At 39.4% G+C, this 14,610-nt stretch overlaps 2 protein-coding genes across 6 annotated transcripts in view; one reads left to right on the top strand and one right to left on the bottom strand.

The window, feature by feature from the left end:
- Positions 1–7,139, bottom strand: part of CEP290 (centrosomal protein 290) — a 49,464-nt gene extending 42,325 nt beyond the window's left edge. For 2 of the 4 annotated variants that reach the window (XM_042017599.1, XM_042017601.1), the window contains exons 1-12: positions 6,886–7,139; positions 4,144–4,200; positions 3,479–3,602; positions 3,263–3,340; positions 2,850–2,919; positions 2,534–2,580; positions 2,112–2,255; positions 1,854–1,907; positions 1,328–1,348; positions 1,028–1,180; positions 495–677; positions 47–136 (exon numbers count right to left, since the gene is read on the bottom strand). In XM_042017599.1, coding sequence (XP_041873533.1) covers positions 47–136; positions 495–677; positions 1,028–1,180; positions 1,328–1,348; positions 1,854–1,907; positions 2,112–2,255; positions 2,534–2,580; positions 2,850–2,919; positions 3,263–3,340; positions 3,479–3,580 — 942 coding nt within the window. In that variant the 5' untranslated portion in view covers positions 3,581–3,602; positions 4,144–4,200; positions 6,886–7,139. The remainder of the gene's footprint in view (positions 1–46; positions 137–494; positions 678–1,027; positions 1,181–1,327; positions 1,349–1,853; positions 1,908–2,111; positions 2,256–2,533; positions 2,581–2,849; positions 2,920–3,262; positions 3,341–3,478; positions 3,603–4,143; positions 4,201–6,885) is intronic. The other 2 variants (XM_042017600.1, XM_042017602.1) reach the window with 1 other exon arrangement.
- Positions 7,140–7,198: 59 nt separating this feature from the next.
- Positions 7,199–14,610, top strand: part of TMTC3 (transmembrane O-mannosyltransferase targeting cadherins 3) — a 32,258-nt gene continuing 24,846 nt past the window's right edge. Inside the window, exon 1 of one of the 2 annotated variants that reach the window (XM_042017603.1) lies at positions 7,199–7,306. The gene's annotated coding sequence lies outside the window, so the exon portion shown is untranslated. The remainder of the gene's footprint in view (positions 7,307–14,610) is intronic. The other variant, XM_042017604.1, reaches the window with a different exon arrangement.

Here is a 14,610-nt window from a genome sequence, read left to right as displayed (position 1 = left end):
ACCTGAAGTAATTTCTAAAAATGATTTTAAAAGTACTAAAACATACCTTCCATTCTTCAACTTTTGCATTTACAGCTGCCATGAGTGGATCATCTTCCTCGTTCTTTGCTTTCAGTTGGTCTGAAAGATCCTGAACCTAGACATGCCATTTGCATGAACATCACATTACAAAAAGGTTTGGGCTTAACCAGTATTTATGTACAAACACACTACATCGAGTACATAACATTTAATAGATTAGTATTACAGCAGCAAGGGAATGACTTTTGAGTACAGTACATGACTAACATTTTATACAAAAAAAAAGTTTGTGATCTGCAGTCAAATTTTAAAATCTGTACCACATTCAAAGATCACACCACTTTGAAAGAGTGTTACTTTAGAGAAGTATGTGGTTTTAACTGCATAGATAGAATATTTTAACTTAAGCTAAAATATGAAAACAGAGTAGAAACCTAAAAAAAAATTATACTAAATAATGAGTCAGCTCTTACTTGAAATTTGTAGCGATCTTTCTCTTTTCTTAATTCATCCATAATAATATCAGATTGCTGCACAATTAGTTTCATTTTGCTATATTCATCAGTCATCTTCTCCATTTCTTGCACTGATTCCTCAAGATTTTTCCTCATTTCTTGGTTTTGAATCTCTAACTTCTCATTAGCTTCAGTCAAATTCTGCAAAAATAAAGAAAAAAAAGCTTTTAGAAAGTGCCCATCTTAATATCTGAATAAGAACTTGAAAGTTTTACATGAAATTAGCACAGAATAACATATTTCACCTCTAAGTTACCAATATCAATGAATCCAAACAGCAAATAAAAGACATAATATGTCATAATACTAAGTTAATAACTTCATTACTTCTGCCAGATTCATAGATGCAGACCATATGCATGACAGAACCATACCATATTATGAATTCCCTTACTCCAGGTGACTTTATCTCTAAATTGACATGGTGTCATGAAAAACACTACGGTCAGTAAAACTCCAATATATACTCAATAGAGTGAATAGATTTTTACCTGAATTTCATCCAAATACTGGACAAGCTCAGAGCTTCTTTTGGACAACTGTGATGTGTAATCAGAAACCTCTCCTCTTCGTAATGGAATAGTTTCTTTTTGAGAATCTAATTGCCTCTGATAGTCAACTACATCCTGATGCAATTGTTCATTCTGCACAGAAAGCAATCCAAACTTAAATCCATTTCTAAGAGTTGAAGACAAAGTCATTGCATTTCTAACAAGCTAACACAAACAGCTAAGACACTCAAAATCCATCCAAATTCCTACAGTCTGTTTTAAAAGTCTCAGAAGCCTCACCTTTTTCTTTATGCGCTTTTTCTTCATATTAAAAAGGAGAAAACAAGACCAAGAGAACAAAGCATGAAAAATATTAGAAATAAGTTTTGCTTTAGGAAGACTAAATATTAATCAATATAGAGACAAAAAAAAATAGCTTTCTTTATACCTGTGCATGCATATACATACATACACACACCCATGTAGAGGGACATTTTGACAAATGATTCTCAAGGTTTTACCCCAGGACAATAATTAAACAAATCTACTTGGCAATAATATTTAAGAAAAATACTAAAAATTCAAAACCCAAAATCCAGGCCAAACTAATACACAGTAGGACTATGCAAATAGAAATGTAAAGAATTGCTGACCTCAAATAACCAAGTTTCATTGGAGCAGATGTACCACATATTTACTTTGCACTACTAAACAGGAAATGTTCCAAAATTAAACATCACAACAAAAATTATAAATACAGAAAGACAATAATACATCTATAAACAAATATTAAAAATACAGTAAATCAGCAATAATTTTTGCTAACCTCTCTCCTGAATCTGATGTTCTCATTTTCGGCATCTTCAACTCGAAGAGCAAGCTACAAGATAGAAAACCTTTATATGCATCACTGACACCACAAAGAACTCCAGAAACAGAAAAAAGAAAACAAATGCACAGCAATCCTGTTCCATCAATGGTTTCATTTTTTTTTTTAAATTTCAGAGGCTTTTTTCAGAACCTCAACTTTTCAAAATATTTGACAAAATAGCTTCTAGAGATGTCACGCTCAAGTCCTTCTTACCTGTTCATTCACTTTCTTCTCCTTTTCCAATTCTTTTTCTATATCTGTTAACTGTCTCTCTTTTTGTTCCAATTGTTTTTCCAGCTGGCGGATCTCATCACGCAAAAAACGAGTATCACGACCACCAGCAGATCTTTGTGCCATCTTATAAGCATAATAATAACATTATAAATACAGTAGATATTCAAAGTAGAAAGAACTAAAAACACCAAAGCAGATGCTAAGACTAAAATAAATGGGATTTTTCAAGTATAAAAAAGTCAAATAATTATTCACCCAAGACTATTCAAAAAACAATAAAAAGCATTTGCTAGAATGTAGGGCTAGTTCATCACTTTACAAGATTAAGTACTAGTCTAAAATCAAATAATTAAAAAACTCCAGCAGAGCACCCTATACACTAGCAAAATTTTAAAACATACCTCTAATTCATTCTGAAGTTTCATCAGCTTTGTTTTAAAATTATTTTCTGGTAAAACAGAACAGATACAGTGAATTACCAAACAAGGTAAAAAACACATAAAACAACAATGGTAAACCTTAGACTTTAAATATTTGGCTTCATTGAAGCAATTAACTTCAGAGCAGTTGGTATTTTGTCCAGTTCTCTAAATCCAAGAAAAGCCACAAAACAAGAACAACAAAAACCTAAAATCCACATTTAACAAATGTCAATTTGTTAGGAACAGCATAAAAAAAGGAACAGCATATAGGAACAGCATAAAAAAGCTTGCTTACCACATTTGGCTTGCTCTTCCCCAGCTTTTTCAACTTCTTCTAGTGCCAGTTCTATCTCTTGAGTTTTCATCTGAGAAAAGAAGCATAGTAAGCAAAGAAGAAATATTTACTACTAAAAGAAATTAAAAGATTTGTCCATAGACCTCATGTTTAAGACACACTTACTTTGAGAAATTTGTTTGCATTTTCCATCTATATAACTATGTTAGTTCAATTCACTTCACTTTCCACTACTAAATTCCAACAGCTACAAGCAGGTACTCTGGTGCAAGCACACTTTTAGCATATAAATTACCTTAGGAGTGAGCAGTGTTTTCAGGAACAGGGGAAAAAAAGAAAAACTATGTTTCCATTTAAACAAAAAAAAAAAAAAAGCATCTGCAGAATTGTAGAAAGTAAGCATTAGTACAAACCTTTAGAAGCGATTGAGTAATTTTAAAAAGGTGTATTAGTTTTTCTGGAATTTCAGTTTTTAAGTCTTTCCCATCAACCTAAGGAAAGAGACAAAAGTGGTTTTACACTAATATCAGTGAAATCCACAAAATAAAGCTTTCATGTATGTGAAGGACCAGAGACAGTTTAGTGAAGAAGGTATAACAAAATCCTCATGTTCCCTTTTTCTCAAGCACCTTGAACAAGATATCCAGCAACCTGTCTGCTAGTTCCTCTTGACGAGGCAGAGTATCTGGATCAATTTTCATGAGCTTCTTCCAATCTAAAATGGGTGCCATATCGAAGTAATGATTTTTTTTCCTGGAACAAAGATTAAAACAACAGTTATCAGGTATTATCAGTGCATATCAGTTTTAGGTCAAATGATTTAATGGAGGCTGGCCACTGAACCACACCATATGATTCTAACTGTATCCATTTGTAACACTGAATAACATTCTGTTCACATTTTGATCTATTGCAAACTAGCAGGCTATAATGAAACCATTTTTCTTTAAGTTAAAAATTACACCATACATAGTCAATGAATTTTTAAAACTATCAGTGAAGATCAAGACACACATGAAACCTGTATTTTAACTTCAATATCCTTGTTTTCTTCACCATCTCCTAATGTGGTATTTCTATGCCAATGAACAAACACAAAAATCATTATTTCTAATATTTAAAACACGACCAATACCTTCTTTAGTTTGATACTGTGAGCACCAACTTCTCAACATTGTATTAAACATCACTCCTTTTGGATTAGAATACTTGAATTGACAAAGTACATTAATCAACCTGGAAACTGAGAAAAATCTCATCAGAAAGTGGTGGAAAGTTTTCTTCTACTGCTTACCTTCTGGTTGCTGTGGGCCACCGTGATTTCTCACACACCTAAAAGTCAATGCAGTATCTGAAAAAGGCAGAAGGGATTGGAAATCTTGGATTATTCTGTTCTCTGGAGCTGTCTCTAGACTTTCTGATCAATATTTCAAAAAGTAAATTCTGTCAAGTTTAAACCAGAACATTTTTAACCTACTTATTGCCCTAAGTTATGGATATAGCATAAATGGTTAAGAAAAATTAAGAAAGAAATAAAGCTAACTAGAATAGTAAATGCAGTATTATTCAAGAAAACTAATGACACAACAGGGGTATGTATTTTATAGAAAAAAATCAATCTCAATTAATAACTTCAACAATGCTGTATTCTGAGCACAATATTTTGAGATCTGATCCATCACGCATCCTGTTCCTCATTCAGCAGTTTAAAGACTCAACAAGTGAAACCTCCTTCCTTAATAAAAGCCTGAAACTGGTATTACTTTCCAAAACAAATATGCCTAAGCATTCTGAAAGAAGAGCTGTAAGACTCAGAAATCCAGCTGTATGTTTAAGGGAGGATAAAAACGACCCTTTCTTCATCTTTTCTGAATATGTGAAACACTTGAGAGCTCCCCTATATTTACTATATTTCTTCAGTGTTTGCTAAACATAAACATGCATTACATTCAATCCATGACTTCACAAGGATGACACCTTATATGCATTTTTGCTTTACTGTTTTGTTGTAGATGACAAAGGATAATACAAGGAGCATACTGGCACTTCTACTTATTCAGTTAACTGAATACTACTTGATCTCAATAACATACTTGTCTGAGGATCAGAGTTCTTAAACATGTTCATTTTTTTCTTAAACAATGGGATGTAGAAGTTAGGAGTCTGAAATGCTCAACAATCAAAATTATTCTGAAAGAAAATACACAACCTTACTACTGTCAATCCTCTCCTACCTTCCAACTCTCATATATTTTTTTCCCTTAACTTACAAAATGTCGTAAGAAACTATCAGTCCTAAAATTTTATCCAAAAGGAGAGATATCCGTACATAAACAGCAGAATCTAACTTGTTGGGAGACCAGCTATAGTAAGGTATGGGGGCACAACCTATGCAGAGTATTTTCCACAGTATATACATACTGTGAGATAATTTATTTAAATGACGAGTTTTTCATCATTTTGCTCGTCCATTGTCCTCAACTAAAACCTGTGGTTTTAGTAAACAGATGATCCGTATGGTGAGACACTGAGATCATGGGTCTACAAAACGTGTGAAATAGATGGGGATTTTATATTACTTTCCACAAGATTTTCTGGACTTACTCAGGAGATCAAGCATACATAAAAGGGCCACATGTTGCAAAGTTCAGCAAACTCAGATAGAAAAGGAAGTCTGGGTAGAAGAAGAGGGTATGTTCAAGTACTACCAGAACAACAATGCCCTGGTCTGAGTACAGGAAACCACGCAGAGGCAGCCAAGCTCGCATGGTGATACCTTACTGAATCGGGGGGATGGGGAAACAGAGATTAAATTATTTACTAAGAAGTGGTTTGTTAAAAGCAATGCATACCACTTGCCCAACACTTATTGTGCCTACCAAAGCAGGATGAGAAGATACGAGACTATTGATAAAGAGAAGGAATCTTGAAGGAAGATCCTGTTTTTAACCTAAAACTAACTCAAACCAGTCTTGAAGTTTGGACTTAGCCCAGGGGCATAAAGAGCATGCGCAGGGAGGAAAGGTGAAACGTTCAGGATGAGGAAGACCCTTTACTTCATCTGAGGAAGACTCTTATCTCGGACACCCCTGCCCACGACCACCAGACAACACTGCGCAAGCGCAACACGGATGCAAATGACTGTTGGGCTCATTATAATACGAAGCGAGGCTAAGCGATGAATATGTATAGGCGTACTGGGAAACTCAATGAATATGGAACTCATAACCCGATCTATACCAAGCTGAATGCAGCTGTCGGCACGCATGACTTTGGAGGAGGTATCCCCCATGCGTCCCAGCGCTGGAATAAACATGCCTGCTTTACTACTTATTCTAGTGGTGGAGTCTTTCCCGCTCATCATTACCATCACATTGAAATCAAGCACTTGTAGGAAAACCTGTTCTTCTCCCACCAAGGTGTGTATAATGGGCAGCACAGAGTCATGTTCACTCGAGGGGGACTAAGTATCAAGAAGCACCACAGTCACGCAGGAGATGCGCTCTGCTAACTCTGTATTTGTTTACCTTGGGTAACACAGTTTAAGCTACTTTTGACTTTCAAATTGCATCTACGCGGAGTAGCTCTGCGAAGCACTAGATCTTAATTACAAAGCCCCAACCAAGACAGGATCTTTGCAGGGTTCCCATTCTCTCCTACTTGGCACATCCCAGCCCCGGGAGTGATGGAGTGGCAGCCCAGGATCCCCCCACGACGCTGCTGAGACAATTTTGTCCCCGCTTCATTCCAGCTCTGCTGAATGAACAAATTGCCTTATTTTGTGGCCGCCTTCGCAACGAGGCGCAGCACAGGCAGCAGCCGAGAGCACACACAGCGGGACGCTCCTTTCCCGGGCTCAGCCTGCGCCGCCGCCTGCGCCCGGACGCGCCCGCCCGGGACCGCGGCCGGCCCGCAGGAGCGAAGCAGCTCCGCCACTGCCCCCGGCCCGGCTGCTCCCGGGGGATAGCGCGGGCCGCTCCGGCCGGCGGCAGCTTTTGGTCTCCTCGCCCGGAGCACCCCCGCCCCGTGGCCTCACCGTTCCCGGAGGATGACGGTGGCTGCTGCCAGGCGACGCCATCAGACTCTGCCGCGGACCCGGATACTCGTGGGCGCAGGGAAAGTCAGCGCTGCCACAGCACTCACGGACAAGCCCCACGGTGCCAAGCGGGCTCTCCCAATCCCGAGGGGCAGCCGGGCGGGCAGGACGCGATGCCGCGCGGGCACGCCACTTCGCCGGGGCAACCGCCCCAGGCACCACCCCGGACCGGGCGGGCTCCCCGCGACTACAGCTCCCGGCACGCCTCCGGGCCGGCCGCACCGCCCACCTTTTCCCCGACAGCCTCTGCAGGGCGGAGAGCGGGCCGGTGCGCGTGCGCCGTGTGCGGCGGCGGCGGAGCGCGCGGTGGGTGGCGGCTCCGGTGGCGGGGCTGCGGCTCCGGTGTTTGCCCCGGCCTCAGGTAGGGCGGGCACGGCGCGCTGCGGCCGCGCCCCCGGGCTGGGTCTTGCCGGGGGGTGTTGGGGAGGGAGGCATGGGTCTGGCGTAGGTGCTGCCCGCGGTAGTTTCGGTCCGCTGGCCGTGGCTGCCGTGCCGTGCTGCGCTGTGTCGGTGAGCCCTCCGCGCCTGCCGGGCTGCGGTGCGGCCTCGATCGCTGAACACGAACACGCCGCTTGAGCGGTGTACGGAACCGCGCCCTAGCTCGGCCGGCTCCGCCGCCCAGGCTGCCCTTACCTTGCCTGCCTCGCCCCAGGGCTGCGGGCAGCATGCTGGTTCCTGCCCGGCCGGCGGGAGGGCTGCGGGACTACCCGGGTACGCGTGTGCTTTGGGGGTAGGCATGGAATAGTGGGGAGCCAGGAGACAGCTTGGGGAGTGGTGCAGGGCACGGGAAAAGTCACACCTGTAAACTACTCGGATTCACTGGGTGCTTGGGTCTATTGTTGGCCAGCAAGTCTGAGTTTTGGTGGAGGTCTGACAGCTTAGAAAGTTTGGGATCCTGTGTTTTAGTTAAATGGGTGTGAAGACATCTTTTCAAATAAAAACAGAAAACTAGTAACCATTCCAGGAGCGTTTATCTCTTTGTATTTGTTTATTCAACAGCTATGGAGAGCTGAAGTGGATTTGTTTTGTTTTGGGTTTTTTTAATGGTAAGAGAAAGGTGATCATAATCTTATCTTTGTACTTTTGCCCTTTTTTGGGTTAATAATTGTTTTCAATTTTTTGCTATCTCTTCATCAGTGTTGATATTTAATGAAGACTGACAAGATGCAAGATGCCTTGCACTCCTTATAGTTGTGCAGCTTGTTCCAGTCACAACACAAATCCAAAGACTTCTATATCTCAGCCAGGGGTTGGTTAATTGTAGTTCCATATTGGGTGCAAAAAGCAACCTGTGTAGTTAGGGAAGGGAGGGAGACTGGATTATATTTAATGAATGGATAGTGTTACTAAAAATAATGATGGTTAAATGTAAAACAATGATTTCTTAGTAGCAGAGACTTTTACTGGTGTAGGAAGTGACACAGAAAATAATGACACCTTAGCCACAAAATAAGCCTTCAGGAAATGAATCCTCCTGTGGTAGAGAAAATAATCCATTGATGTTAGAATGCTTCTGTATAGGAGCTTTTTTTTCTATCATCTTCATCATCTTTACAACCTGTTCATGGCAGTATAGCTATCTAATGTGCTCTATTTAATATGCATCAGCATTTTCGAGTGTTCTGTTGCAGAATCAACAGAAAACACACTATTATGTTTACTGGTGGTGAAACCATACCTAGACTGTAATTGCGTAGTGCAGCTAGTAAAGACCATTGGTGCAGAAGTAAAAGGTATTTGGATTTGAGGTGGGCATAAAAACTGCAAAAGTTAAAAAAGAATAAAAAGAATTGAAGTATCAATCCCACACAAAATGAGAAAACATTTAAAACACAGCATGGCTTGGACCAAGTAAATTAGTTTTTCTTCTGTTTTGCATCACCTCACATGATGAACTTTGTGTGAATGGATCTTCTTTTTAGTGGGAATAGATACTTACAGTTCTGGAGCCAAGAAATCATTTTAGCTCCATAGTGCCTGGTTTCACCTACTCTGATAAGAGTTAGGCATACATGTTAAATCACTGCTTTGATAGCAGTGTGCCATTGCAAAAACCTAGTAGAAAAACTGCACTGTGAAAAACCTAATGGAATGTTATTTAAAATACCGCAAGAAATCGTATACAGACCCAGCATACTAAGTAAGGACAGAGTAGCAGAGTCTAAAGGCTGTGTTTTCAGCTTATACCTCACATGTAGCTTTTGTTCGTTTATTCTTTGGTGTAAACAAGCATGCAGTTTCTGCTGTTGCATTTCTGGAACACTGAGAGCAGTGTTAAGTGTTATTATAGAGACATTATTTTTGCATAAGTGTCGCGTGAGGCAGCAAAAGATCTTTTACGTTTCTAAATAGAACAGGTATTATTTTGTTACTGTTTGAATGTAGCGCAAAAAAAAACCCAAAAAAAACGACCAAACCTAAAACCCCTAAAGGTTTGACATTGAAATGTGAGATTCTGTTAATGGTTTAAGTTATAAAGTACAAGTTAGACCTGTGTGGTTTGTGTTTCAACTGACTTGTACCAGTTGCATTGAACCAATTGAAGCTAAACCAGTATCTTCATCTCACCCATTTTAAATTGTGTTCCATTTTGATCCTTGTTTATACCAGAGTAACCTAAAATGTCTGGAGCATTAGTTCAGCTGCTTGGTTGCCAGCAAGCTCTTTCTGTTTGCGAGGTCTTTCATCTGGTCTGCAACATGTGTTCTGACTTTGTATCAGAACTGCCAGTCCTCTTCTAGTTAATCCTTCAGAACCATATGAAGAGAAGGCTGGAGGCCATTGCCTTCCTGGGTAGTAAAGAGTATTTCCTAGTAGTCCCCATGCCTCTTGATCTGGTAGTATTTGCAGAAGGTGGTTTTGACAATAAAACTTTTCTTCTTATATTTATCCTGTTTTAGGATCTCAGCAAGATGAAAGGGGAATCCAGGCATGTTCTGTATTATTTCTCCTTTCATCTTCCCAAATACTTCTTGCCTTCTAGATCCGATTCAAGCCTGATCATTTAAATCAGCTGTTCATTTAAGTTATTTCATATTGGAGATCTATCTTGGAGTGGCATTTTTAAGAGAAGATAAAGTTAATGGCTTTGTTGGAAAGGCACAACGTAAACAAAATTGTGATCTCTCTGTCAGTAAACACTTGTAGTAAATCAGCGGAAAGAATGTTCAGTTTAACTCAAAATAAAAATAAAGGTTAGCAAGTAGGTGGTATAGATTAGGACATTAACAGAGCCTCAGAAGATAAATTAATATCTTACTTTTAAGTGACTGTACTACTGGTTTGTATGTATCTCTGCTGATATTCATCTGTTCAGCTACAAGCTCTTAGATGAACTAGTTGCTCACCTGTTTAAAAATAAAAATAACCCTAGGAGTGGTTTTAACAGCTCTTTGTTTTCTTCCACCTTTGATACTTCGGAGGTTTTCTGTGTGAACTGTAAATATGTTCTAAAAAGTTCAGGACCTTCAGTGGTTAGTAAAGTTTATGTCTCTAGAGTAAGTAAATCTCCAGAAATGCTTGATTATTTTTTAGCAAATAGGCGTAACTCATGTTGTTATTAACACCTTTCAATCTGTAAAAATACCATTACTCAGTAGAAGAAAAAAATTTAAGTGTATGTTTAAGTTTCTAAAGTTTGATAGTTAGATGTGTCTAATGGACAAAAACATATTTGTTCCTCCAAGGGTCTTTTAATGTTAGGTGGCAGATAGCTAATTATGGGGTGCTAAATAGCTTTTGCATGTTTTGGGATTGCAGCTGTATTCTTGCCAAGATACGCACTTGCCAATTTTTTCTAAATTCTAATGGACGGAAAATGGCTTCTGGACTCTCCAATTTCCCAACTGAGGATACTCTTAGAACATAATTACGCATTTTTTATTTGCAACAGAGGTTTTTTTATGCAGTCTACCGCATCTTGCAGCATGTGGTGTGCTAAACCGTCTGTAGTGTCATGGATTTAGTAGCAATTGTTGAGAAAGATTTTGTTTTCTTACTTTCTAAAAGTGCTTTGGCTTTTGGTGGTTGTTACTTGTTTTTTTGTCAGTGTATTTTTTCAGTTTTGTGGGACTTTCTTATGCTTTGCTCCTGTCTGTAATTCTTGAAGACTGGATGAGCTATTAGAGGGATCTCAAGATGTTGGAAGAAGAAAACTATGTGCCTTATGAGCCAAACGGGCTTGAGAGTTCTGGTTCTCTTCTGTCCTTTCCACTTAATGTCTCTGTACAAATGTTAAAATGGTGCAGTGCAAAGTGCAGATTTCTGTGCCAAACAGCTTGAGAAGTTTAGTCCAATGATAGGGTGTTTTGCACAGCTTGGGTATTCTTTTTTTTACAGTGGGCTGTCATGACTACTGTGCAGTTTCTGACTATCAAGGCTTATCTTGTTGTTTATTGTTTTCAGCTGTGTATTCTTCATGATATGGTCAGATACTGTTGTAAATTAAAGCATCCAACAGAAGTCTTTGTAATAAAGTATGTGAAGTACATGTCTGTCCTGTTTTCATCCAGTCAAATGGTAGCTCTGTCTGTGGCCGTGCACTAGACCATGAGCTGGCAGTCATACAGCCCAAGGGGTAGTTAAGGTATCTGAGGGGCAGTCTTAGAAGTTGTGAAAGTAGCAGGTAGGTGGGATGAAAAAGTAACTTGAAGGATGGTCTGTCTGTTTGTATGTGTAGGACTAGGCAGTGATGTGGTTCTCCCTCGCAGCAACTCTGTGTTAATAAAGAAGTTGTTAGGCAGCATTTTGCAGGTGTTTATCAAATACATCCATTGCTGCGAGTGAAGTACTGGCACTTGCAAGACCATACTTGGGTTGATCAACATGTCAGTTGGGTAAGAAGGGAAATATATCCACTCACATGAGCAGCCCAGTCATACCAAGGTTTCAGCAGCCTCTTGCACATCTGTGATTTACGAGGTTCTCAGTCTTATATACTCCTTACATGGCTTCTTACTTTCCGACATCAAACTGATAACAGATTAGTTGGCATGAAAGTAGTTTTGGTTGCCAAGAAGCAGTTGCTGTTTTCCACTGAGTTTAATGGCAGGCATACTTTTTGCCTGGCTTACTAAGTAGAGATGATCTTTTATAAACCTCTGCTTTAGTTTTGCATTCTCAACATGTTGATGATTGTTGCAGGTTTGGAACTTGGAGTGTGAGGGTGGACCCAGCTACAGTAGCAGATAGGAAGTAGTAGTTCTGATGGTGAGCCTTCCTCGAAATCTGTGTTGTTACACTAACATAAAGGACTGCAAAAACTTTTTTTTTCCATATTTATGCTTTAATTCAGCAAGAACATTAAAAGTACCTTGTGATCAGGCCAGGTGGAAAAGAGTAATTTTCCTTACTCTGTGTATCTTTAGAGTACATTTCAGGAAAATAAGACCTTAGAAGGCTAGAATGCCATTCAGAAGTAGTAAAGTACCTGTGCTACAGTTTTTGTGTAATCTACAGGTTGTACGTGACCTTACATTCCCCATTCCTTTCTTTGTACTTAGCCTGGAAGCAGATTGCTTGAATATGGGGGCTTGCCAGATTTCCGTTATGCCTCTCTGTTTTCAAGACCTAGTGTTTTGGCACACAACAAAAATTTGAGAGGAGTATGGTATGATGCTTTAGAGGTTACCAAGTTTGGCACAGTTCAAGCAGTATGTTGTGTGACTTGCTGCTAAAACCGGAACTGCATTTTGTAGTGTGTATTTGTTGCTTACAGTAAATTTAGTAAAACTGTTCAGGATTGCCTGGAGTGTCTGTGACTCAAGTATTTGTCTTGAAAGACCAAAGTACAGCCATTGTATCTGTAATTGAAATGTGCCTGTAAAGGAGGAGGTGAATTGGAATTAAAAAATTTCAGTGTTAAATGTGAGTATTTTCTGGAATTCTCTGAAAGGTTTCTCTGATGGTGAGCTAGCCACTGAAACATGAACTTTGGATTTATCTAAAATCTGAATTTATTTATGCTTAAGAGTTCCCTTTCATTCAAATGAAAACAATATTTTCCCTACAGCTGGCATGTAGGTAAGTGGAGCTCTGTCAGGGAACAGCATAGTCAATAGTGGTGTACAGTGTGAAGTTCTGAGTAGAAGGAATACTAGAAATTCAGAGCAAAAAGAAAAGGTTGTAAAAGCATTAGAATCACCTAGGATTAACAGATAAGTAAAGTACATGTTTTGACATACTTTTTCATGTGTGGAAATGTGAAAACATACTAAAAGTTGACAGAGCTAATAATTAAGGTTGGTTAAGCTTTTCATTTTGGTAAGACGCAATACTTAAGAATCAGTTTTGGTTTTTTGCTAGTTGGGTAACAGTAGCTGTTTCTGAAGTAGTGTTAAAGGATTACAAGTCACCAAAACCCTACTGACCTTACAATGTCTTTTCTTAAAGGTTGAATTTAAATAAATCTTACAGTTGGTTCTGTGTGGCAATATTACCTTGTAACAGTCTTTAAAGTAATAAAGGCTTGTATGTTGGAAAATCCTGACGTGTTCATTGTAGGTCCTTTTCAGATGTCACTGCTTTTCAGTAGAGTTAGTGAACTTCAAGAAGTAGGAAGTGCAGTGTTCAGAAGCTGTTGCAAAAAAGGAATTTCAGATTCTGGCAGGGTAGAAGCATCCATTTCATATCTACCTTCTTTGAAGAGGGAACTAAAAAAGTGGTGAGTTGAAGTTTAAAAGTGGGCTGTCTTTCATGTGTTTCTGCAGCATGCTTTGTTTTCTTTTTTTAATAAGATTTCTCTGGCTGCCAAGAAGACCATAGATATGTTCAGTTGTAAACTTGACTTAATGTTTTAAAGTACTCTGATCAAGCCCATGGCAGGATGCTTTGGAACTAGATGATCTTTGAGGTCCATTCCAACCCAAACCATTGTATGATTCTGTGAGAAAGATGTGGCAACATCCTTTAACATTGTTGTGGGTTTTTTTAACTTATTTTTGTTAATTACAAAGGTGGTGGCAGCTTTGAAAAAAAGGCTTATTGGTTGAAGTAACATCAATAGCCAGTGCTCCAAGTACTACAAAAGTAAAAAAAGCCCTTGCCGTTGTGTGAGGAACACCAAATGGTTTGGTTTGATTTCTTTGAAATGATCTGTGTCCTGGTTTTTAGTTCAGCTGCACCTGATCTGGTTGCACATGTATTCCTTCCTGTACCCCTCTGCTCCTTTACCACTAGTTGTGGTGATGAGGGATTGCTATGCTCTCAGGTCCAGGCTGCGAACCACAACCAGGATCACCTATCTAGATCTCTGTGGCCTGGTTTTAGAGTTCAAGAAGCATTTGGACAATGCTTTCAGGCACATGGTGTGATTCTTGAGGTTGTCCTGTGCAGGGCCGGAAGTTGGACTCAGCGATCCTTGTGAGTCCATTCCAGCTCAGCATGTTTTATGATAAATGAACAATTTTTAAAAAGCCCAGGAGACCAAAGGAAAAAAAAAAATCACCAGGATTTCAGGGTTTAGGACGATAAAGCAGATTGTAGCTTTCAAATAGCTCATTAGCTTTGATGTGTGAACTGTGATAAACATAAGGCTGCAGTCTTTACATATTCATGGATCTGCATTATCTGGCTAATATTAGCTGCTCTGTGTCCTTACAAATGTTCCCCCTCTACAGTTTGGGGGAAAATACTCTTGTTCGGTCATGTCCTTTTTCTCTATAATAA

The sequence above is a fragment of the Corvus kubaryi genome, unplaced genomic scaffold (genome assembly GCF_017639235.1).
Source record: "Corvus kubaryi isolate FWS band 111438036 unplaced genomic scaffold, C.kubaryi_AGA036_p1.0 137, whole genome shotgun sequence".
In the NCBI taxonomy this organism is placed as follows: Eukaryota; Metazoa; Chordata; class Aves; order Passeriformes; family Corvidae; genus Corvus; species Corvus kubaryi.
Note: the sequence above shows the minus strand (reverse complement) of the source record. Positions and strands in the feature narration are given on the sequence as shown.